General features: G+C 38.3%; 1 protein-coding gene across 1 annotated transcript in view; it reads right to left on the bottom strand.

The window, feature by feature from the left end:
* The window catches only part of STK3 (serine/threonine kinase 3), a 310,910-nt gene that overhangs the window by 224,988 nt on the left and 60,935 nt on the right, over positions 1-24,987 (bottom strand). Inside the window, exon 4 of the mRNA XM_052651953.1 lies at positions 14,348-14,462. Coding sequence (XP_052507913.1) covers positions 14,348-14,462 — 115 coding nt within the window. The remainder of the gene's footprint in view (positions 1-14,347; positions 14,463-24,987) is intronic.

The raw sequence follows: 24,987 nt of genomic DNA, 5'->3' as shown, positions 1-24,987 counted from the left end.
TATTTACAAGAGCTAGAACATGGAAGGAACCTAGATGTCCACCAACAGATGAATGGATAAAGAAGCTGCGGTACATATACACAACAGACTACTACTCAGCCATAAAAAGGAATACATTTGAATCTGTTCTAATGAGGTGGACAAAACTAGAGGCCCATTACACAGTGAAATAAGGCAGAAAGAGAAATATAAATATCGTATACTGACATATATATGGAATCTGAAGAGATGGCACTGATGAATTTATTTTCAGGGCAGCAGTGAAGAAACAGACACAGAGAACAGACCTATGGACATGGGAGGAGAGGAGGAAGAAGAGGCGATGTATGGAGAGAGTAACAGAAATTTACAAGGCCATGTGTTAAACAGATAGTCAATGGGTATGACTCAGGGAACTCAAACAGGGGCTCTGCTACAGGCTGAAGGGTGGGATGGGGAGGGAGATGGGAAGGAGGTCTGGGAGGGAGGGGACATGGGTGTACCTATGGCTGATTCTTAAAAAACCACAAAATTCTGTAAAGAAATTATCCTTCAATTAAAAAATTTTTTTAATGCATGCACTGGAAGAAGCCACAACAAACTGGTAACTGACATCTCCTCCAGGAAGTAAAACTGAGGGATGAGTGAGTAAATGCTAAATTCCTCTTCTGTACTATTTGGGATTTTTACAATGTGCTCCTATTACTTTTCCCCCCTTTATTTATATTATTAAAATGGAAGGCATTTATACATTTTGGTTAAAGGTATAAAGAATTATACAATACAATTTTAAAAGAGCTTCATCTAAAACTGTTAAAATTAGATTTGCTACCTAAGGAGCTAAATTTCCATTTTTCTGAAAAAAACTAACTTACATTTCTCGATTTCCTAAAATTAAATAATATTTTACTAGATAAGACACAATGATCTTTTAATGTTTCTCTAATACTACAGGATATCCACTATTTCAACAAATATAAAATTCTCAAGTCAGTGATAAATCATCAAAAACTAAATACTATCTTTTTAAGTTTCTGCCTTAATAGTAACAAAATACAATTTACATTTGTATAGAACTTGGCAGGTTACAAAATGCTCTTACACTCATCATCTTCGTTCCTCACAAGAAAACACTGAGGTAGGTAAGGCAAGTAATATGATATTAGGTCCATTTTAGGATTAGGCATCTGAAGTTAAAAGGAGTTAGTTACACGGTGTATCCGGGGTCACAGAGCTAACATGTAACAAGCCAGGAACTGATGTCTGGTCTTCTGATGCTACATGCAAGGGTCCTTCCACTAAACCACATCATTCCAAATAACCACTGTCACAGTGTGCTAAGGGGTCAGGCTTATGACAGGGAAGGAGGGCTCACGGCAGGTCTGGCTGTGACAGGCAGTCTGCCAGGAGAGGAACGTACAATATAAAAATAAAGTGCGTGAAAGTGGGCCTGACTTATGAAAGGGAAATAGAACTGGGAGAAATACCAAGTAGTACAGCAACTAAGGTGAAGACTCGGCAGCTTACCAATTAGGGAAGCCAAGGAAATACCTTTGTAGGTTTAATTTACTTAGTTAAGGTAGAAGAGCAAGACTACTGGAGGGACTATATTGCAATGTGGAAAGATCATAAAGAAGTGTTTATAATTCAATCAAAAGATTTAGAAAAAATGTCATGGAGTGTGATGCGTACGATGTATTTAATCAGAGTTAAGATGTGGCATGTGATTGGTATAAAAAACTCTCCGGGTCTGATCCTACACTGCATGGTCATTTTAAGACTGTGGCTTGGAACTTTTAAGAAGCATGTGTGAAATAACTTAGAACTCAATCTCACTCTATAGGAGACACCAAATAAGCAAGAATTACTTTCCACACAAAAGGATTCACTCTTCTAAGATTCTAGCATAGAACTGAACAGCAGTACCTGTTTAGGGCGAGAAAATCCTTGTCAGGAGAAGGGGCCAGGGACACCAGAACTAAAACCAGGGTCAGGTCACCATGGTCTAAATGAAACCATGGATCTGTAATCCTGAAAAGCAGACTTATATGAATTCTTAGAGCAAACACTTATTGCTGACCCAGCAGAAGCAGGCTCTTGAGATACATCATCCCAGCTGTCCCTTACTGTGACAAAGGGGAGAAAAGGTTGAGGACCCCATAGTTTTAACCCTGGATTTCACCAGATACCTCCTGTAATACTTAACATTCATTTTGGAAGTTATTTTAGAAGGGTGTGTGTGTGTGTGTATGTGTGTGTGTGTTTTACTCTTGGTACATTTAGTTTTGATTTTAGGTTTGAGAAATACATAGAAATCCCTGTTATTTTTGTCATTCTAACATTCATTCACCGTTCTCCTGCTAACATACCCTCGTTTCCCTTGAGGGAATCACTATTTCCCCATCTTCAGACCACACATTTCTAGCAGTCAATTCCATCCCTACTCCAGGTCAGACTGCATCACATTTCAGTGGCCACAGAGAAAGGTACCTGACCCATTCAGAAGCAGTGAGGTACAAGACTGCTGGAAAGGTATAACCAAGCATAACCAAGCAGCCGTCTTGCCACTATGAGGCAAGAGTCTGAGAGTAGAGTCAAAACAGAGGTATGAGAACAGAGACAAGTCTAAGTAATTCCTTTCACTCTGAATCAAGCCATGCATGAAACCAGCTCTGCAAAGATTTTTAGTTATGTGAGTAAATAAATTCCCTTCTTAGCTCAAGCCAGTTTGAGGTGAGTTTTCTATGATTTATAACCAAGAGCTGAAACCGATGTAGTAAATTTCAAGTAGATAGAAAAAAGTGGGGAGGTTCCTGGAAAAGAGGTTTGTACAAAGCACAAACCACTGATTAACTCTAGAACTGCTATAGGTTACTCCAGATATTTAACAGTATGAAATCTCTGAAGCTGATTTCTATTTTCTGCCCCCAAACAAAAGGGCTACAATAACTGGAGGTGGGAAAAGTAGAACAAATAAGCCTTTTAAAAGGAACATGAAGGCAAAGTCTCCTTTTTGCCTTCATTTTTCCGAGTACCACCTGCCCCAGGCAATAAATGTTTACTCCAAATAAAATTAACACTGCATTTAGATATCTCATTTTATAGAGCTCTTCGAATGTTTCAGCATTATTAGTTTTTACGACATACATATTACATCAATACACAATGGTGACCAAAGCCTCTTGCTGAAAATCAATGGTTTAGAGAAACTTGAGGAGTTAAGTAGCAATTTCTAAAATACCAAAATTTCAAAAGTAATTCTTAAGCTTACATGTAAGGCTTTATCTGAACATCCATGAAGCTTCAGATTCCAACTGCTTTACAATCAAAATTTCTCCCCCTCTTACTCCTTCTTTCTTGAGGAAAATAATACATACATTTAATGGGGCTGTTAGGTATTCAACATGAGGAAAACACTGGAAAAAACAACAGAGCAACTCAGTAACTCCTTCCACCCCTCACCACTCTATCTCATCCCACCCAAAAACGGGAGTGTTGAGGGTATAAAATAGCCAAGGTTTTAAACAATAAGAAAATTTATGGGATTCTTTCAGAAAAACACAAATCTGCTCAATACAAAGTATGTACATTAGAAAACATAACTAGAATATTTTAGCGATTATTATACACAAAAAAGCAGGGAGAGGTTTTCTTTCATGAAATCTGGATTGCAGATGTCTGGCAAAAAAAAAAAAAAATTTAATAATCTATCACAAAGTCCCACAACTAGTGATTCAAAATGAAAGCTTTCACTACTTACACCATATGTAAATATACATATATACTCGCTGCTTATAATCCCTTGATCTGAAGAGAAAGAGAACTGATACTCTACTGTGAAAATGGTCAGTGGGCAGACATTTAAAAATCCTTTCCCACATGAAAAGATTCCTGGAAAAGAGATCAGAAGACAACAGAAAAGCACTCAATATATATGGAGTTGTAAAGCCCGTATGAACTGGTATCTGTTACACAAAGAGGGAACATGCGACAAAGTGATTAGGGAAGTCAAACATGAATTAGCCCAATAACATAGGCAAGCATAAACCCTGAAAAGAACTTTACGCAACAGAAAGCCACACATCTCAAAAAGATGTCTATTATTAATCATGAAACAATACCCAACTTTGAAGCTCCAAGTATCAAACCTTAAATCAGTAAGAAACTGGTATGCCTTCACTGAGGGGAAAAAAAGTTTGAAAGAGTACATAATGAACATCAAGGCAGAATATATATTTTTTAAATGCAAACATGTTATCAAAAAGTCTATTATGTACAAGGCATTAACTCTAAGGGCACTAAAATAAAATATTCCAGTATATTCTGAATAGCCACTGTCTGATTCTATTAAACAAACTTTCACTGTACCTAAAAATGTAAGCTCTATCTCATGGAGCTTATGTACCTCTCTTGAAAATAATTCAAGGCACCAATGATGAATGTTAAGATTTTGTACTTGGTTCCATAGTCTCCTGTACTATTCTACTCAAACACATCATCTGATTAATGTTCACAATGCAAAGACATTTCCATCCGTATCAGTGAGAAGGCAGGACAATGATGACAATATCGATCCAAATACATATAGGACTTTTTATGTACCAGGGACTGTTGCTGCTGCTGCTGCTGCTGCTGCTGCTAAGTCACTTCAGTCGTGTCTGACTCTGTGTGACCTCATAGACGGCAGCCCACCATCCCTGGGATTCTCCAGGCAAGAACACTAGAGTGGGTTGCCATTTCCTTCTCCAATGCATGAACGTGAAAAGTGAAAGTGAAGTCGCTCAGTTGTGTCCGACTCTTCACGAACCCATGGACTGTAGCCTACCAGGCTCCTCCATCCATGGGATTTTCCAGGCAAGAGTACTGGAGTGGGGTGCCATTGCCTTCTCCTGGGACTGTTTCTAGCACTTTACAAATGTCTAATCTTCAAAACAATTCAACGAAGTAGGGTGGTATTCTTATCCCATTTAGCAAATGGAAAAAATGAGTCACAGAAAAGCTAAGAAACTTGCCTAAGTTCATACAACCAGTATGTGGCAGAGCCACAATCCAAGACAGTCTGGCTCTACACTCTATGCTCTTCACTTTTACAGTTCGATTCCAGCAGTCGGCTATCATTTCAACCTTTTATTTCCCTCTAATCTATTTTACCACTCTATCATTCAGTTGCTTGTCTGGAAAAATGGGGTTAATAACTGTTCTTACTTACACAGTTGTTCAGTCCTTACACGAGGATTAAATGCAACAGTCTATATAATACGCCTGGCACATACCTGTATTATAGCAATGGTTCTCAAAATACCTATCAAATGTCTGTCGCTGGAGTTGAGAATCACTGCGATGATTCTTACTGTTAGTGTTATGAAACTAACAGTAAGAATTTACCAAAAAGTTAACACCAAAAAGTGTGTCCTTCACACTTCTCAAGTGATGCCTAAATAAACCTGAGTTTCCCAATCACTGCCATTATAACAAGTCCACCACAAGCCTTCAGGAAAATACACATACAGACAACTTAGGAACTGCTTCTTCAGTCTGGAACTTCCTCTCCATTATTTTGTGTTCCCTCAATGCCCCCTCCCCCACTCCCACCCAATCACAGAAATATAGTTCATTCTGGTAGAAGCAGACACTGAAAAAACTTCTCTCATACACCAAACTGGACATGTACTATGTTTTAAGACACAAACTTTACTCGGTATTTTAACGGCATTTTCACCTGCACATTGGGGGATGGGTGCTCTGAGAGGTTCCAACCAGAATGCTACTCTCAGTTTGCCTTCACCAAGGAGCTGCAAAACTATGCAGCCTGAAAGAACAGCAGCAATTCTCTCGTCCAGGGTCTGGTGCTCATCAACATTTAAGTTTGCTCCTAACTTTTTGTTGTGACAACAGTCTGGGACACTTCTCACCATTCAGTCGTGTTAGGGTTTCTCTTAAGGTACAGATAGAAGAGGAGATCCATCCACTGGATGGAGCCCATGGCACTTTCATATTCAACTTGACAACACAGCATCAAATTGTACTCCTCAAAGTAGCTGTATTAATTTAAACACCTAAGGGTATGACAGTATCGATAGGGAGGTGGGTAGGAAGGGGGAGAGAACATACCACTGATTCAGTTTCAAAAACCAACCTGAATTTGCAATTTGTTTAGTTCTCTGTCTTTCGGCCTTCTAAATTCCCATTAAACTGAGAGAAAAAAAATTTAATAAATAAACTGATAAAAGAATCAGCACAGGAGAGTATAATAAATTTGGAAGCATTTCTATGAGGAGTTCACAGGCAAGAGCAGGCAAGAAGGGGTGATTAACAAGTAAACACCAAGAGGGTTCAAGTTAGAACCACCAGGTAGAGAGGGTAGGACAGAGAAGAGAAACGGGAAAGGTAGGCCAGCTTTTCCCCAGGAAGTGACAAAAAGAAAACAGAACAAGAGTGAGCTCCTCAGGCCTACTTTATACAGAGATTACATGCATCCTGGTATTCACCCCCAAGTCCCAGAAAAGGCAGGGGAGGGGAATGGCTAAAGAAACTGAACGAACCACCTCTCTAGGCACTTCCTCCTCAAGCCAGATACCAACCAGTTCATCTTAACATTATACCTGCCAGGCAAAAAGCATCATCCCAATGTTTCCAATGAGAGCTAGTCAGCCTTTCTGGCGGTCATCCTGCCATGGGGAAGACCAGGGTCAAGCAAGTGAAGCAATAACCTCAGCAGAAATAGAGATGATTCAGGAAACAGAAAACAACTTTTTTCAAAACTTATTTTTCTTAGAGTGATTAGGAAAGATCATACATCCATGTCTCAAGCATCAAGATGTTGCAAAAAACAAATAACCAAAAACAAAAGAGTTCTTATAAATTAAAATATAACTGCTGAAATAAAAAGTTCAGTTAGAAGAGTCAGAAAATAAAGTAGAAAAAGAAAAACAAAAGGAGACAGAAAACCTGGGAGAAAAAAAAAAAAAAGAATAAAATTCAGGAGATTATAAGGGAGAAATTATCAAAGAAATTTTTCCAAAGCCAAAGAAAGAAGTTTTTATCTGAAAGCAACTACTGAGTGCTAAGCATAACTAATAAAAAGGACTCATACTTAGGCACATCCTCATGAAATATCTTGATCCTTATTCAACATCAGAGACATAAGAATAAAGAAAAAAGTCTAAAAAGTTGTGAGGTGGGAGGAAACCTACAAATGAATAAGACTCTGACAGGCATTAGCCATCTAGAACATTAGCAACACTGGCTGCTAGGAGATAATACAGGAAAGCTACCAGAGCTCTGAGAGAAACTCAGTTTCAATGTAAAATTCTACATAGGCTACTATCAACCAAGTTTGAAAGCAAAATAAAAGCAGTTTCAGACACAGAAGGACTCAAGTAGTTGATCTCTTAATTTTGTATCCTGAAGAAGATAGTTTAGGAAAAACACAGAACAAGAGTGAAAAGCCAAGGAAATAGGAAATACACAAGAAAATGGTGACAGTAACCCAGGAGTCCAGTGAAAAGAAATTCCAGGACTGCAGCTGTACAGCAGACCTAAAAAGCAATGAGTCCACATGAGAACAAGAAATCAGGAAGACCCAAAGAATGTGTTCTCAAGAATCAAATAAACTCCAGGAAGTAGATAAAATGAGTAAGAAGCTAGAAAACATTAGTGAAATGATAAAGATGGCATATGCTACTTCTTCCAACATGAAAAAAAAAGGGGGGGGGGGGGGGGACAAAAAATCACGGTCTTAGCATAGATCCCAGAGAAGGCAATGGCAATCCACTCCAGTACTCTTGCCTAGAAAATCCCATGGATGGAGGAGCCTGGTAGGCTGCAGTCCATGGGGTTGCTAATAGTCGGATATGACTGAGCAACTTCACTTTCACTTTTCACTTTCATGCGCTGGAGGAGGAAGTGGCAACCCACTCCAGTGTTCTTGCCTGGAGAATCCCAGGGATGGGGGAGCCTGGTGGGCTGCCGTCTATGGAGTCGCACAGAGTCGGACACGACTGAAGGGTCTTAGCAGCAGCAGCAGCAGCAGCAGCATAGATCCATCAAACTAATACATGACAATGATTTTGAGCAATTAAGTGTGAGGAAAGTAAACCCATTTAAACAAGATGCTGGGAACATTTTCCTTCAGGTGATCAAGGAACATGACACTGGACTTTTAAAGATGAAAATATAATTCTAGTATATCACTGTTTCCTCTTCCAAGATGTCCTTTGCCCTCTCTTCTCTGAGTCATTCATTCATGCATTTACACATACAACAAATATTTACTCAGCATCCTACACATCAGGCACTGTCCGAGGAGCAGGACAGAGCAGGCAACAAAGACAAGACCCTGCCCCTGTGGAGCCTGACTCCAGTGACAGATGAGTCCTCTTCCAAGATCATGTTAAACGCTTCTCTCTCCTATGAAGCTTTCCCTGAAATTCCATGTTAGGCTAAGCGCTTGCCTTGTACTTTCCCTAAAGAACTCCAACTCTTTACAGAATCGAATTTAGCTTTGTACATATGCATTACCTTAACCAGTCTGCAAACAATGCAACAACAGGAACATTTCTTAAGAATTATTTGTACCTCTAGCACACAGCACCAGGCCTAGATCAATAAATGTATTTTGAACCTTTCCATTCAGCCAAAATGTAAATAAAACTGCCAAGTAAAATGCAAAGCACTGTACCAATGCTAATTATTATTTAATAGATGAGGAAGCTGAAGACCCAGATTATAAAACTAGTCTCTGTTAAACCAAAACTAAAATCCAAAGTGCTAGGTTGAATTAAAATAAGTGGTCAAATAAACAGCTGAGTCAGAGTGGGAGAGACCAACCTTAGGCCTTTTCTTAGAACATTTCCAAATACACAACAAACATCTAAGATGTAGACTCTATTTCTTCCATATGTCAATGCATAGCTTAACAATTATGTAAAGATCATTTTGAAAGCCTCTAATCAAATATATAATCTATATTTTAAAAGCTTCAATTTCACAGAATTGTCTATTTTTACTTTGCATAAATGCATAAATACTTGAAATGCATAAATGTTCAGAGGCTAAATGCATTTAACATAAAATATATTGGTTTTTTAAATGTCCTCACAAGAAAACCTTCAAAATTATTGCCATAAATATTTTATTTATTCCCATAATTACTGGACTTTTTATTCTTTTTAAACTTGTAAACACTAAAAAAAACCCTGGAATGATTACATTTAACTTCCAGTAATAACAACAAAAGGCATATTTCTTTTTCATCAGCCAAATGAGGCCTATGGTTTGAGTTATTGGGATATACATTTGCAAAAATAAGCAAAAAGGTTAATTTACATAAATATAACTTCTATAAAAATCAGGGAACTAACACAACAGATCCTGTTATTTCACACTTTCATAGGTTACTGATAAGCACATGTACTTTGTTTGGTATATGATCATATCTGTTCAATAACCCACATCATTAATACCGAATAGTAGTAGCTATGAAGATTACAATTTACCTACAAAAATACAACACTAAATAGATGAGTTAGATTGTCTATATTCACAGAAGAAGCAGTCATGGAATTGTTCCTATTTCAGTTCAACAAACATTTATCAAGGTTGCTAGATGCCAGTAGCTATTCTAGGCACTTGTAATAGTTTCACGATGACCATATAAAAATTTCTGCCCCTGAGAGGCTTATAGTAGGGGAAAGCAACTGCTAAAACTTTTCTCCTAAAGACTAAAAGCTGACTAATAATTAAATGTGATTTCCAAGTACAGGATAGCCACAGAAAGGTTATCCACATATAGGTTTCAACAAACTCTAGTTTTAAATATTTATTTTTTAAAAGTCACTTATTAAAGATACATAATACCAGGACATGAGTTGTGTGTTGTGGGTTTGATCACCGAATCAGGAGTTTAACTTACATATACTTATTATAGATTAACTTACATATAGTATCAACTTATAAACCAAAAGGTTCAATAAACACTAACCAAATAGTGATTTCTCCTCTAAATGCAACTAGAAGACTCAAACTTTTATCACCCACTGAAATATAGCAAAGTTTCACCTTCATTCTCCCTCTAGTACTACCATCATTACCCAAACTTCCATTCGTTATTGGCTCAATTGCCAACAATCCAATCTCAAAACTCTGCTACTCAGGCTCAGTTCCAATCACTGAGAGCTCTAGTTAACCCTCAAATTTAATTCTATGCTTTTATCTTTTCCTAAGTATTTCCCAACAGAGAAGGCAATGGCACCCTACTCCAAAACTCTTGCCTGGAAAATCCCATGGATGAGGGTCGGACATGACTGAGCAACTTCACTTTCACTTTTCACTTTCATGCATTGGAGAAGGAAATGGCAACCCACTCCAGTGTTCTTGCCTGGAGAATCCCAGGGACAAGGGGAGCCTGGTGGGCTGCCATCTATGGGGTCACACAGAGTCAGACATGACTGAACTGACTTAGCAGCAGCGGCAGCAGGTATTTCCCAAAGAAAATGTCAGGGCATAAAACCTCTAAAAGAGATTTTAGAAGTTAAATTTCTAAAAGATTCTGAAAGATTTTGAAATTCTTTCTTTAATATCTATGCTGACAATAAGATAACTGTTTTTTTGACTTTTAAAATGATATGTGAAATACTCATAAAACTATTAGCAAACAAGCCTGCAATGTAAGAAAACACTACTACCAACAATAATAATAAAATGCAAAGGATAAGCACAAAAAATAAGTAAAAGAGTCAATACACAAATGACAAGATGCTTAGTCTATCCAGCAGTCAAAATATGTAAGATAATAACAGTAAAAATTATAAAATAATGGCAGCTAGAATTTATTGTGCTCTTATGTAAGAGTGAATATGCAATAAATACTTAACTAATTCACTAATCAACCAATTACCAAACAGATAAACTACCTGGGAAAATAGGGAAAGTTTCAAAGAAGAGGTGATAACTGAGCTAGTCCTTCATGGATACAAACTCACTAGGCAAAGACTAGGGGTAAGGAGAAAGACTCAAAGGTTGGGGAGCAGATGAGGCAAAAGCATATACCGAAACACTAAAACACGAACCCAGGCTTTATTCTAGGAACCCATTCTTACTGCGAAGTTGAAGTAACAAGTTATAAAACTGCACAGAGAGGAGGGAGGTAATATACAAACACTTTTATACTTCAGGCTAAAAACTTGTTAACTTTTTTTAAAGGTATGTGAAACGTCGGGCAAGGTCGGGCATGTTGAGGCATGCCCGGACGTGTTGAGGCATGCCCGGGCGTGTTGAGGCATGCCCCGGAAAAGTGCCGCAGACAAGTCCCGGAGGCGGGCCGACAACCAAGCCGTCCAATCAGGTGCCGACACGGAGCCCTTGGACACCAATCACCGCTGAGCCCGCGCTTTCTTCCTTATATGGGAGCCCGGCCCTGGCTATAAAACCCTTCCCCACCCCTCATACCTCGCAGACCCCCTTCGCTTCCTTGCTCACCCGCCCCCGGGAGTTCTGCCCGAGAGCGACCGCCCAATAAAGGCCCTGATCAACGGTCCATAGGGGTGGCTCTTTCTTCCCGCGGCGTTTCTTACAGTATGTAACTTCATCAGATTTTTTCTCTATCTTTAATTTTTAAAGAACTGTTTGATCAAAAAAACAAGAGCACCTATAACATCTCTTATATGTGGAATATAAAAAGAAATACAAATGAACTTACTAGCAAAACAGAAAAAGACTCACAGACTTGGAGAACAAGCTTATGGTTGCTGGCAGAGGAAGGATCAGGGAAGGGACAGCTGGGGAGTTTGGAATGAGCATGTACATACTGCTATATTTAAAATGGATAACCAACAAGGATCCACTATATAGCATATAGAAAAGTCTGCTCGGTGTTATGTGGAGGGGAGGGGGGCTTGGGGGAGAATGGGTGAATCCCTTCACTGTTCACCTGTTCCCCTGGAACTATCACAGCATTGTTAATCAGCTATACTTCAATACAAAAAAAAAAAAAAAAAAGATAGCAATAGAACTGAAAATCAAGAACAGTTCATCCCTAATGAGATTTCTTTCAAAGACAAGAATAATTCTACACAAAGGGTGTTACTTAGGTGGTTTTCCAAGAGTCAATCCTCTTAAAATAAATAAAAAATGTAAAAGAAATTGCCAACCTAGAATTCTTTAACCAGCAAATATATCATTCAAAAGTACAGTGAGATAACATTTTCATACAAGAAAAAAAAAAGAGAGCGATTTTATTACCATCATAAGGAAACACTAAAGAATACTGTTCAGGCAACTGAGAAATGCAAAAAAAGAATAAAGAGCAAAAACAGTATAAAATTTAAACACCATCAAAAGTAATAAGAATTATTATTTAAACAGCCTCGTGCTGTTTAAAATGTACACAGAATTATAACAAACAACAAAGCACGTAACAAAAACCCAAACAGCATATAAAGCCTAAAAGAAACTTTTCTGTACTCTTAGGAAAAGACTGATTGTTCTGTGACGATGAAAACAATTAACTACTGGAGTGAGTGTTAACAGGTCAAGGACAACTGTTTCACTTGTCACATTTTTTGAAAGCCATGCCTCTGAAATTCAAACAATCAAGATTATCATTCCAGTGAACATTCCTAAAAAAAAATCAAATATTAAACAGGATGATAACTATCCCCCACACTGCCAACCTTCATAACAATGGTACTTTTTTAAAATAATACATAAATGAAGGAAAAGTAGCATAAGTAGTACAGAATATTTTTGAGATTTAACAGGAGCTGCTCTCAAGAAAGAACATATGTACAGCTCCTGAGCCATCTCATGCAGTTCTGGATTCCTTTTTGTATTTGGGAATCAGACCCTTCCATACTTCCCCAGGCCCAAGGAAAACCAACTTGTGAGAATAATAATTAGACTATTTCACATCTCCAAACATGTTAGGTGGAATCTGCCTTCTAAAAAAAAGTGCAAATAGGGTAAAATCCTTCCTTTGATAATTGGTGAAGGAGATACCTGAGAATAATTATCCCATCCAAATCTACCTTTTAGAACTATAGTATACCTTCATGGTTTCTATTTATTAACCACAGAAATAAAGTATTTTTGGATACTTAGAATACATAAAAGGCTGTATTCTTCCTATGGACTCAAAATGGTAACATTAACATTTAAAATAAATAGATTTTCCATTTCATACAGTATTACTCCGTATTTCTACTCAGTAACTTTAAATACCAAATGCCCTGAGTTTAGCCCTGAAATGGTTTTAAAACACTTCCCTAACTGGAGTATAATTATTTTCAATTAAAGCATTGTTCTGCCATTCAGGAGTCATCTGATTTACATAAATGTTAGTTAAGCACCATAGAAATTCTAAAATATATAATTAGAATGTCACAAATCACTTAATCCATTCTGTCAAAACAGGGATTATTCTAACTTCTGTTTCACTTCATTTAAAAGAAAACTTATTTACTTCATTTTCTCTAACAGAAAAAAAAAATTAGTAGGATAAACTTACAATGTACTTCCCCAATCAAACTTTAAAATGATTCTGGTTAACCACAAATTGACTCAAGTAGTCAAGTATTTTTCCGAATGTATTTTACTGAAACATGTCTGACAACATGTAATAATGACATGTAGTTACTGGGATACTGTTTTACAGAATTACAAATTATTTCACTGATTTATTATTCTTAGTCATTCACAGATTTTAAAAAGGTCACTTTGGTCTTGTAAATTATCCAAGCTAACTAGGTGCATTGCTAGGCTAAAGTAAACAATTTTGTAAATAGCTCTTTTACTTAGGATTAAAACATAGCCATAAAATTTATCATTAAATAACATATTCTCACTAAGCTGAATTTAACAATAACAAAAAAAATTATAATTGAGCTCCATTAATTTCAAACATCTGAGATATTTGGGGAAATAAGACAAAAATTGTTCTTCAGTTATTTTTAAGATTCAGAAACATAATACTTCAACTGTTTATCAACCATAGGTTATAATGCAAAAAAACTTATGATAAAGAAACACCATAAATACTACAAAAATAAAACTCTAGCCATAACTTACTGAACTCAAGTTAATAAAGAAAATGCAACACTGATTCCAGATGAAGAGGAGGAGTGCCATGGTGGTTTCTCGGTGACTAAACCAAAAATTATCCTAATAAATAGATTAAACAATCATATGACTCCTGTATTTGCCACACAAAGATCTGTGACTAATTCTCACACCTCATACTAGATCCTTTTACACTGTGAAGTCTCTTCTTTTTTCACACTAATATTTTCCTTGTAACAAAACACTATACAGTCAGCTTCTAAAATATGAAACTTTAGAAATGAGATTGGCAAAACAATTTTAAAATACTTACTGTTTTGTTTCGTAATCTAATTATGTCTGAGACAGAGCCAGCTCCACAGTACTCCATAACAATCCAGAGGTCTGTGTTCTTAAAGTAACTGCCATAGTATTTTACAACATATGGGCTAAAGAAAAATATATAGACAATTAAGTTCAGTTAATTCTCAATGAAAATTATTTCTTAATACCAATGCAAAGTATTTTCAGCATTTCATAATGTTCCAATAAGTAAACTTAATGAGTAAACTATTATACATGGAATTGTCTCTATGTAGGGTACACCAACTATGTATAATTAGGCTTTAATTCATAGATGAAATTTAACAGGATTACAAACCAGAGGAGGTCCAAATGTTCTGAGTGATTCCCAAGAAAATAAAGCTTTGTTTTGGCAAAGGACACACTATTTAACATAAGGAACAAATGAAAATATTTTAATTTAATTAAAGCATTTTAAACATAAGACTTTAAAGGATTTTATATCCAGTCAAATATTAACACTCAACTTTGTATTTCAATAAGGCCCCCCCAATTTTTGTAATTCTCTTTTATTCTGACCTTTAAAATCCTAGAGGAAAATAATAATAAATTTTTTTGCTTTAAATTCAGATAATTAAAGTTACTGACAATTTAAGATATTTCTGAGATGAGGTCTTAGGTTTTTTAGAGTAAAATAAACTATGTTTATAGCCAAGTTGCTTTTAGGAAGACTTAGAATTGGGGCAACTTCACTTTCCCTTTTCACTTTCATGCACTGGAGAGGGAAACGGCAACCCACTCCCATGTTCTTGCCTGGAGAATCCGAGGGATGGCGGAGCCTGGTGGGCTGCTGTCAATGGGGTTGCACAGAGTCGGACATGACTGAAGCGACTTAGCAGTAGCAGCAGCAGAATGGGGCAAATGACCATCAATTATTAAGATATGCTATGTACAGTGATGTGTAAAATATCCTGTCCAACTCAAAAAGGCAGAATATCAACATTCACAGACTAAATAAAAAGATGAAAAAATATAAGGAAGCATAAAGGAGTACACAGCTTAAATACTACAAGAGCCCAAAGGTGGAAGTGACCATGGAAGAATCACGCTAGAGGACTTTGCAGAAACGGTGGGATTTGAATTATGGGGGGAAAAAAACATTAAAACTTCAAGATATGGGTGTAGAAGAGAAACAAGAACATTTGGAAAAGATAAAGACCATCAGCAAAGGCACAAAAACAGAAGGGGAAAAAACCAAGGATGACATGTTTGGGGGACAACTTATTCAACAGCTATTTCTATAGAGAAGCAGCTATCATGAAAAGTGGCATCAGTGTAAGATAAATAAGACACAGGAATCAAATAAGAAAAACACAACAATAGAGAATGGAAAGTACTGTAAAATACAACATAAAAAAACTATCGAAAGAACAGATTAAGAGAATTCGGTCAGGGAAAGACTTCTCAGTAAAGCCTTTGCAACTTTAGCTGTCTTGAAGTCAAGGGTAGAGCTGACTGGTTGGAGCTTAAACTGAAACAGGCACCTACAGGGCTAGACTTCAGTCCCGTTTTATCCCTACTGCTCCTCATTCTCTCTTGCACAGACTTACTTTGGTCTCCTTGTAGTTTTCTCCCCCATTCTAATCTATGTTCCATATAGTTGACAGGCAAATTTCCTTTAAAACAAAAGTAAAAGCTAACCATGTTGCCTTCCTGATTTTAAAAAACCTCCAATGGACTCTCCATTACCAAAGGGAAAAAGAACTGCTTCACATCACATACAAGACCTTTCAGGGTCTACCTCTGCTAGGTGGAGGGACTGGAAAGTATTACCAAGAGTTCATAAATATTCACTAAAACATTCAAAAGCACTTCTTCACAAATGAATCTAAACTACAGAGCCAGAACTTTAACTGATGGGAAACACAAAAAAGCATTCTTGACATACGCTTCCTTGGGGTATGACTGCCTGCGTAGAAACTTCCATAGGAACTACTGCTCTTATACCTGGCTGTACATCAGAATCACCTGTGACCCAGGTCCCACACCTTAGAGCTTCTAACTAAACAGGGCTCTTAAAACCTCTACAGGTGACTTTGATATACACCCACAGTCAAGCCTCACTCCAGAAGACAGACAGCATATCCTTCAGAGAACTTCTTTAAATAGTAATTTTCTTTTTCAAAATCTTGAAAAGTGTTAACAATGCAGTCAAGATTATGTTCACTGAAAAGCACACAGAAAATATATATTTTATCTTGCAATCTACACTAAGAAATCAGCAACTCTAAGGGTAGGATTGACAGCTCCTACAAAAACTAGAGATTCTAAACTGGGCAGAAACCTAAAACGGCAGCTCCATCTCTTGAGGGATGAGTCAAGGCAACACCTTTGGGGAAAGGTAAAATTCTCTTCAAGTGGCCCATTCCAATACACAGTCAGTCAGATGGACCAAAGTCCAACAATTCAACATCATTAAAATTGGCCTCAATAATTTTAACCTAGAAAAAATATTTAAGCAGATAGAAACAGCCACCTTAAGGACACATACTCAAATCCAGTTTCTATCATTCATCTCAGCATTCATTCACTGACCCTCAACTCAAGCCAAGCATCAGACCACATACACCAGACAGACACAATTCTGCCTCTCCCACAGCACAAAGTAGCCTGAGATACTCAGGTATTCCAGAAGCAAACCAACAAATAAATATGATTACTAACTGTGGTAAGAAAAGGAGTGCTATGAGACAAACTGGATGAGACTTTATTTTGCAATCATTATTTCTGCTAGTAAAACTGTCCCTAGTTCATGTGAAAGAATGGAATAGTGCAAAGGAAGCTGTAGAGGAGAGTCTGAGCCCCTGATCCTCCATAACTGCTCACTTATAAGTAACATGAGGGCTTCCCTGGTGGTTCAGCTGGTAAAGAATCTACCTGCAATGCAGGAGACCTGGGTTCAATCCCTGGATTGGGAAGATCCTCTTGAGAAGAGAACATATACCCAGTCCAGTAAATATTCTGGCCTGGAGAATTCCATGGACTGTATAGATCATGGGGTTGCAAAGAGTCAGACACGACTGAGTGACTTTCACTTTCACACACTTTCTACGGTAGCCCCTGCCTTGGGAAGCACTGGAATATATGAAAACCTTTTAGACATGGGTAAACTTTTAACAACAAAATATTCTCCCTCCATTGATTTCTGTGGATTATAAATTACATTTGGAAAAAAAAGAAATGCTTAAACTCCAAAGTTTATATGTAATAATGATCATCCTTGCTTTGTGTTTTATCCCCAGTACTTCCCTTCTTATATTACTCATACAAAAGCAATGAATAGGTAAACAAATTAACAATCCCAAAAAAATTACCAGAAGGGACCTAATTCGGGCCTCCCTAAAGTAATAACATTTAAGCTAGTGTCAAAGTTTAGCTAGAAGTTAATCAGTTATAAACAGCATTCTGGTACCAAAAACTGTCTATACAAAGGCCCTGAGGAGAAAAGGAGCAAATTATTGTCAAGGGATCAGTGTACCTAAAATAAAGTGAGTGAAAAATAAAGTAGAACACAGATGGAGGTAGGAGCTAATGATGAAGGGCCTCAAAACCAAAGAAAGGAAACTGGGCCTTAACAGATATGCAAGAGAATAATTTTAAGCAGAGGAAAGACATGATCTAATTTATATCTTCTTTTTACGCTTCTGATTTATACTTTTAAGATTCCTCTGCTGTTGTTTCAAACCTGGATTGTAGGAAAGTAAACATGCACATGCGTAGACCAGTTAGAATTTTCTGTTGCCAGAGACTGTATTAACCATATCATTTTATTTTCTGTATTTGTACCAGTGTGACATCTGCGACCTACTGACAATGCCTCCACTGTTCCTCTCAGGCTAGGTAATTACAGTGAGCAGACCTTACATCTGCAAACAAGCCAATCTGGAGTACATTCTCTCAACCGCCTCCAGAGCTACTACTCCCCAGCCCTAATCACCCTAGAGCCATATACCAGACAACTAGGGACAGCCTCTGGCACAATGAAATTATTCAGTCCAGCCAATCCTAAACCTATTTGTTTCGATTTTGCTGTTCTCCCAGAAGATGAGCCCACATCCTTCTACTCTACCATCTTGGATTCAGAATGCCTTAGGAAGCATTACCACGAAAGCAAGTGGAGGTGACGGAATTCCAGCTGACCTATTTCAAATCCTAAAAGACAATGCTGTGAAAGTGCTGCACTCAAGATGCCAGCAAGTTTGGAAAACTCAGCAATGGTCATAGGACTGGAAAAGGTCAGTTTTCATTCCAATCCCAAAGTAGGGCAATGCCAAAGAATGTTCAAACTACCCCATAATTACCCTCATTTCACACACTAGCAAGATTATGCTCAAAATGCTTCAAGCTAGGCTTCAACAGTATGTGAACTGAGAACCTGCAAATGCACAAGCTGTATTTACAAAAAGCCAGAGGAACCAGATATCAAATTGCCAACATCCGATGGGTCTTAGAAAAAGTAAGGGAATTCCAGAAAAACATCTACTTCTGCTTCACTGACTATATTTAAGCCTTTGACTGTGTGGATCACAACCAACCGTGGAATATTCTTACAGAGATGAGAATGCCAGACCACTTTACCTGCCTCCTGAGAAACCTGTATGCAGGACAAGAAGCAACAGTTAAAACCAGACAGGGAACAACAGACTAGCTCAAAATCGACAAAGCAGTAAGTCAGACTGTATATTGTCACCCTGCTTATTTAATAACTTATATGCAGAGTACATCATGGGAAATGCCAGGCTGTATGAATCACAACAGAATGGGAAAGACTAGAGATCTCTTCAAGAAAATTAGAGATATCAAGGGAACATTTCATGCAAAGATGGGCTCGATAAAGGACAGAAATGGTCTGGACCTAACAGAAGCAGAAGATATTAAGAAGAGGTGGCAAGAATACACGGAAGAACTGTACAAAAAAGATCTTCATGACCCGGATAATTATGATGATGTGATCACTAATCTAGAGCCAGACATCTTGGAATGTCAAGTGGGCCTTAGAAAGCATCACTACGAACAAAGCTAGTGAAGGTGATGGAATGCCAGTTGAGCTGTTTCAGATCCTGAAAGATGATGCTGTGAAAGTGCTGCACTCAATATGCCAGCAAATTTGGAAAACTCAGCAGTGGCCACAGGACTGGAAAAGGTCAGCTTTCATTCCAATTCCAAAGAAAGGCAATGCCAAAGAATGCTCAAACTATCGCACAACTGCACTCATCTCACATGCTAGTAAAGTAATGCTCAAAATTCTCCCAGCCAGGCTTCAGCAATACGTGAACCGTGAACTCCCTGATGTTCAAGCTGGATTTAGAAAAGGCAGAGGAACCAGAGATCAAATTGCCAACACCTGCTGGATCATGGAAAAAGCAAGAGAGTTCCAGAAAAACATCTATTTCTGCTTTCTTGACTAGGCCAAAGCCTTTGACTGTGTGGATCACAATAAACCGTGGAAAATTCTGAAAGAGATAGGAATACCAGACCACCTAACCTGCCTCTTGAGAAATCTGTATGCAGGTCAGGAAGCAACAGTTAGAACTGGACATGGAACAACAGACTGGTTCCAAATAGGAAAAGGAGTATGTCAAGGCTGTATATTGTCACCCTGCTTATTTAACTTCTATGCAGAGTACATCATGAGAAACGCTGGGCTGGAAGAAGCACAAGCTGGAATCAAGATTGCCGGGAGAAATATCAATCACCTCAGATATGCAGATGACACCACCCTTATGGCAGAAAGTGAAGAGGAGGTAAAAAGCCTCTTGATGAAAGTGAAAGAGGAGAGTGAAAAGTTGGCTTAAAGCTCAACATTCAGAAAACAAACATCATGGCATCTGGTCCCATCACTTCATGGGAAATAGATGGGGAAACAGTAGAAACAGTGTCAGACTTTATTTTGGGGGGCTCCAAAATCACTGCAGATGGTGACTGCAGCCATGAAATTAAAAGACACTTACTCCTTGGAAGAAAAGTTATGACCAACCTAGATAGTATATTCAAAAGCAGAGACATTACTTTGCCGACTAAGGTCCGCCTAGTCGAGGCTATGGTTTTTCCTGTGGTCATGTATGGATGTGAGAGTTGGACTGTGAAGAAGGCTGAGCGCCGAAGAATTGATGCTTTTGAACTGTGGTGTTGGTGAAGACTCTTGAGGGTCCCCTGGACTGCAAGGAGATCCAACCAGTCCATTCTGAAGGAGATCAGCCCTGGGATTTCTTTGGAAGGAATGATGCTAAAGCTGAAGCTCCAGTACTTTGGCCACCTCATGCGAAGGGTTGACTCGTTGGAAAAGCCTCTGATGGTGGGAGAGATTGGGGGCAGGAGGAGAAGGGGATGACCCAGGATGAGATGGCTGGATGGCATCACGGACTCGATGGACGTGAGTCTGAGTGAACTCCGGGAGATGGTGATGGACAGGGAGGCCTGGCGTGCTGTGATTCATGGGGTCACAAAGAGTCGGACACGACTGAGCAACTGAACTGAACTGATGAATCACAAGCTGGAATCAAGGATGCCAGGTGAAATATCAACAACCTCAGTCATGCAGATGATACGACTCTAATGGCAGAAAGAGAGAGGAACTAAAGAGCTTGTTGATGAAGGTCAAAGAGGAGAGTGAAAAAGCTGGCTTAAAACTCAACACTCCAAAAACTAAGATCATGGCATCTGGCCCCATCACTTCACGACAAACAGATGGAGAAAAACTGGAAACAGTGACAGACTTTATTTCCTTGGGTTCCAAAATCACTACAGTGACTGCAGCCGCAAAATTAAAAAACACTTGCTCCTTGGAAGAAAAGCTATAACAAACCTAGACAGCATATTAAAAAGCAGACATCACTTTGCTAACAAATATCCATATAGTCAAAGCTATGGTTTTTTAGTAGTCATGTAAGGATGTGAGAGCCGGACCATAAAGAAGGCTGAGCACCAAAAAATAGATGCTTTTGAACTGTGGTGCTGGAGAAAACTCTTGAGAGTCCCTTGGACTGCAAGGAGATCAAATCAGTCAATCCTAAAGGCAACTAACCCTGAATATTCATTGGAAGGACTAATGCTGAAGCTGAAGCTCCAATACTTTGGCCACCTGATGCGAAGAACTGACTCACTGATGCTGGGAAAGATTGAGGGCAGGAGGAGAAGGGGGCAACAGAGGATGAGATGATTGGATGGCATTACCGACTCAAAGGACATGAGCCTGAGCAAACTCTGGGAGATGATGAAAGACAGGAAAGTCTGGTGTGCGGCAGCCCATGGGGTCACAAAGAGTCAGACACAACTTAGCAACTGAATAATAATACGCCTGTTTATTCAGTTCACCCATTCCTTCCCACGGAGACCACAATAAAGGCTCTTGCCTCGTTTCCCTCTCTCTCCATCTGCCTCCTGACTGATCCTGGTGTTTCCCCCCATGGGTCATCCCTCTCTCACCCCTATCCTTCTTGGATCTATGTGTATAAAAATCTATCTCCGGATATGCTAGTCTCATCATAACTGAATAATAACAAAACCTACATTTTAAAAAACAGATGGTGGCTTGGAGTGGGAGTAGAAGAAATAGAAAACAAAGAAAGATTTTCAAGGTCCACTCAATGCAATTCTTTATTTTATTGGGTTATAGCTGTTTTACAGTGTTGTGTTGGGGAAGGAAATGGCAATCCACTCCAGTGTTCTTGCCTTGGAAATTCCATGGACACAGGAGACTGGTGGGTTACGGTCCATGGGGTCACAAAAGAGTCGTACACGACTTAGTAGCTAAACAACAACCATGTCGTGTTAGTTTCTGCTATCCATCAGAGTGAATCAGCTACACATATACATATATCCCCTCTTTGATGGATTTCCTTCCCATTTAGGTCACCACAGACACACAATACCAATTTGATGATAATGTACACTGGCAAGTTAGAAGACAATAAGCAAGGTTTCTACTGCGTTTTATCCACTGTGTCTCCTTTCAACTGCACACTAAGTATAAATTTAAGATTGACAAATTAAAGATTAAAAATTCAAGCCAACAGTTTCCACAGACATAAATGTCATTCATTCATCATTCATTCACTATCATTTTAAACATAATCAACAAACATTCACTGAACATACAGAGTCTTGTGGCAGATGCTAGGGAGCAAAATGGGTAGACTTTAGGCTAGTGACAAACAAGAAAAGGCAGTCCAGGCAACGGGGAACTCATGAAGAATTTATGCAAGAAAATAATACAATCAAATAGCACTGAAGTAGGAGTATCCAGTGCAAGACTGCCAGGGGTCAAAGGTGACAGAGTCAAAGCTGTGGGCAAGTTAGCTAACTGTACAATTATTTAGATATCCTGACGTCTTTCTTTTAAACCACACATTGATTATCAAAGGCTGGAGAGGAAGCAAAGAGAGCTTCCTTCAAAACACTAGCTCAGTGTTACTTATCATTTTGAGCAACACACAAAGTTTTAGTTTGGCCATAATGCCTAAGAATCTTGACTAAGCCACCATATGGACTTACAGGACATATGAGAACCCAGCAATTCTGTGTATTCTTGGCATGGTCAAATACAATAGTTAAATATGACTTTGAAAACGCCAGTGGGCAGAGGGACATGGAAGATGCAAGTGAAATTACAGTATATACTGGGAAGCAAAAGTGAAACGCAATGCCTTGATAACTGGGGGGAACCCAGGAGGCAGCCTACTCCTTCCTCCAGTGCCATCCCCCTGCCTCTCACTCTCCTGGCCCATCCACTTCCTTTCCCCATTGAACACTTTCAGCCCAATGAAACTACACAGCACGCTCCTCTTCCTTTTTGCTTTCTTGGCTTCCTCTCATCTCACGCCTAACGTACCGATCCTTGCCACTCCTTGTCTCCTTTTCAGAAACCCCCAAACTCTAGTCCTAATGGTCTTCCTCTGTTATCACAACTCAAAATAGAAGTAGTGTTTAAAAAAAAAAATGAGGGGGAAAAACACAAGAAAAACCAGAGGAGAAAAAATAGAAAACTTTCCTTACCTATTTGTTCCTTACACAGACACTACTTGTGATACACGTTCTTATATTTGGACTGAATCATTATATTTAAGCTTCTTACAGAGGTTCAAATGTTAATGTTTCCTGTCTAAAAGGTAATTAAATTTGTATATTAACTTGAATTTCAACTCAATTGAAGAAAATCATGTTTTGTTAAAGGTATTTTTTTATAACAGGTTTAGATTAGATTAACAGCAAAACTGAGTGAAATGTAAAGAGATTTCTTATACACTGCCTACCCCTCACAACATGTATAGCTTCCCCATTATCAACATCCCCTACCAGAGTGGGACATTTGTTACAATCAAAAAATCTATGTTGACACACATCACTGTCAACCAAAGTCCATACTTTACATTAGGATTCACTCATGGTATTGTACGTTCTTTGGGTTTCAACTGTATACATCGTTACAGCACCATACAGAGTAATTTCACAGCTTCACCTAATCATTCCCTCCCTCCACCATCCTAACCCCAGGCAACCACTGATCTTTTCACTGTCTCTATAGGGGTTTTCTGCCTGGCTGTCATATGGTTGAAATCATACAACATGTAGCCTTTTCAGATCATCCTCTTTCACCAGTAATACCCAAACTTCCTCTGCGTATCTTCATAGCTTGATAGCTCATTTCCTTTTGTATGTGCTAAGTCACTTCAATCGTGCCCAACTCTTTGCAACCCCATGGACTGTACCCTCCAAGCAAAATACTGGAGTGAGTTGCCATACTTTCCTCCAGGTGATCTTCCCGACCCAGGGATCTCTTATGTCTCCTGCATTGTCAGGCGGGCTCTTTACCACTAGCGCAACTGAATAATAGTCCACTATCTGGATATATATCACAGATTACTCATCTACTTACTGAAGGACATCTTGGCTGGTTTAAAGGAGCAAGACTGCTGGATAATATGGTTAAAATAATGTTTAGTTTCAGAATAAAACCGTCAAAAACTGATTTCTAAACTGGCAATATTATTTTGCATTCCCACCAGCAATGAAAAGAAGTTCCTTCAGCTCCACAATCTCACCAGCTTTTGATGCTGTCAAACTTCTGGATTTTGGGCATTCTAACAGGTGTATAGTGGTATCTCATTTTAATTTGTATTTCTTTAATGACATAGAATGTGGGGCATCTTTTCATACCTTTATTTGCCATCTGTATATTTTCTCTGGTGAGATGTCCATTAAGGCCTTTGGTTCATTTTTTAATTGGGTTATTTGCATGTTGAGTTTTTTAAATTCTTCGTATAGTTTGGATAACATTCCTTTATCAGATAAGTCTTTTGCAAATATTTTCTAAAGTATATTTTTAATGTTCCCACTATGAGCATGTGATAATTAAAATACTAATGAAATGGCTATTTTTCATTGTGTAAGTTTCCTCAACACCCTTCTACAATCTTCACAATGTTCTAAATTAATAGAGGTAATACAGCGTTTTTACAAAGGCAATGTGAATGCTCTCCTATGAAAACGGAATTTTTTCCAAAATAAATCTAAACCATAGCAACTGGTTTCTTGGCCCACCCAAAAAATGAATTCATATACATGACCTGATAAAAACTGCCAAAGTTAATCACAAATCCTTTAATATGGTGA

Source organism: Budorcas taxicolor, chromosome 14 (genome assembly GCF_023091745.1).
Source record: "Budorcas taxicolor isolate Tak-1 chromosome 14, Takin1.1, whole genome shotgun sequence".
Taxonomy (NCBI): domain Eukaryota; kingdom Metazoa; phylum Chordata; class Mammalia; order Artiodactyla; family Bovidae; genus Budorcas; species Budorcas taxicolor.
The sequence above is the reverse complement of the archived record's forward strand: the minus strand, read 5'-3'. Positions and strand labels throughout refer to the sequence as shown.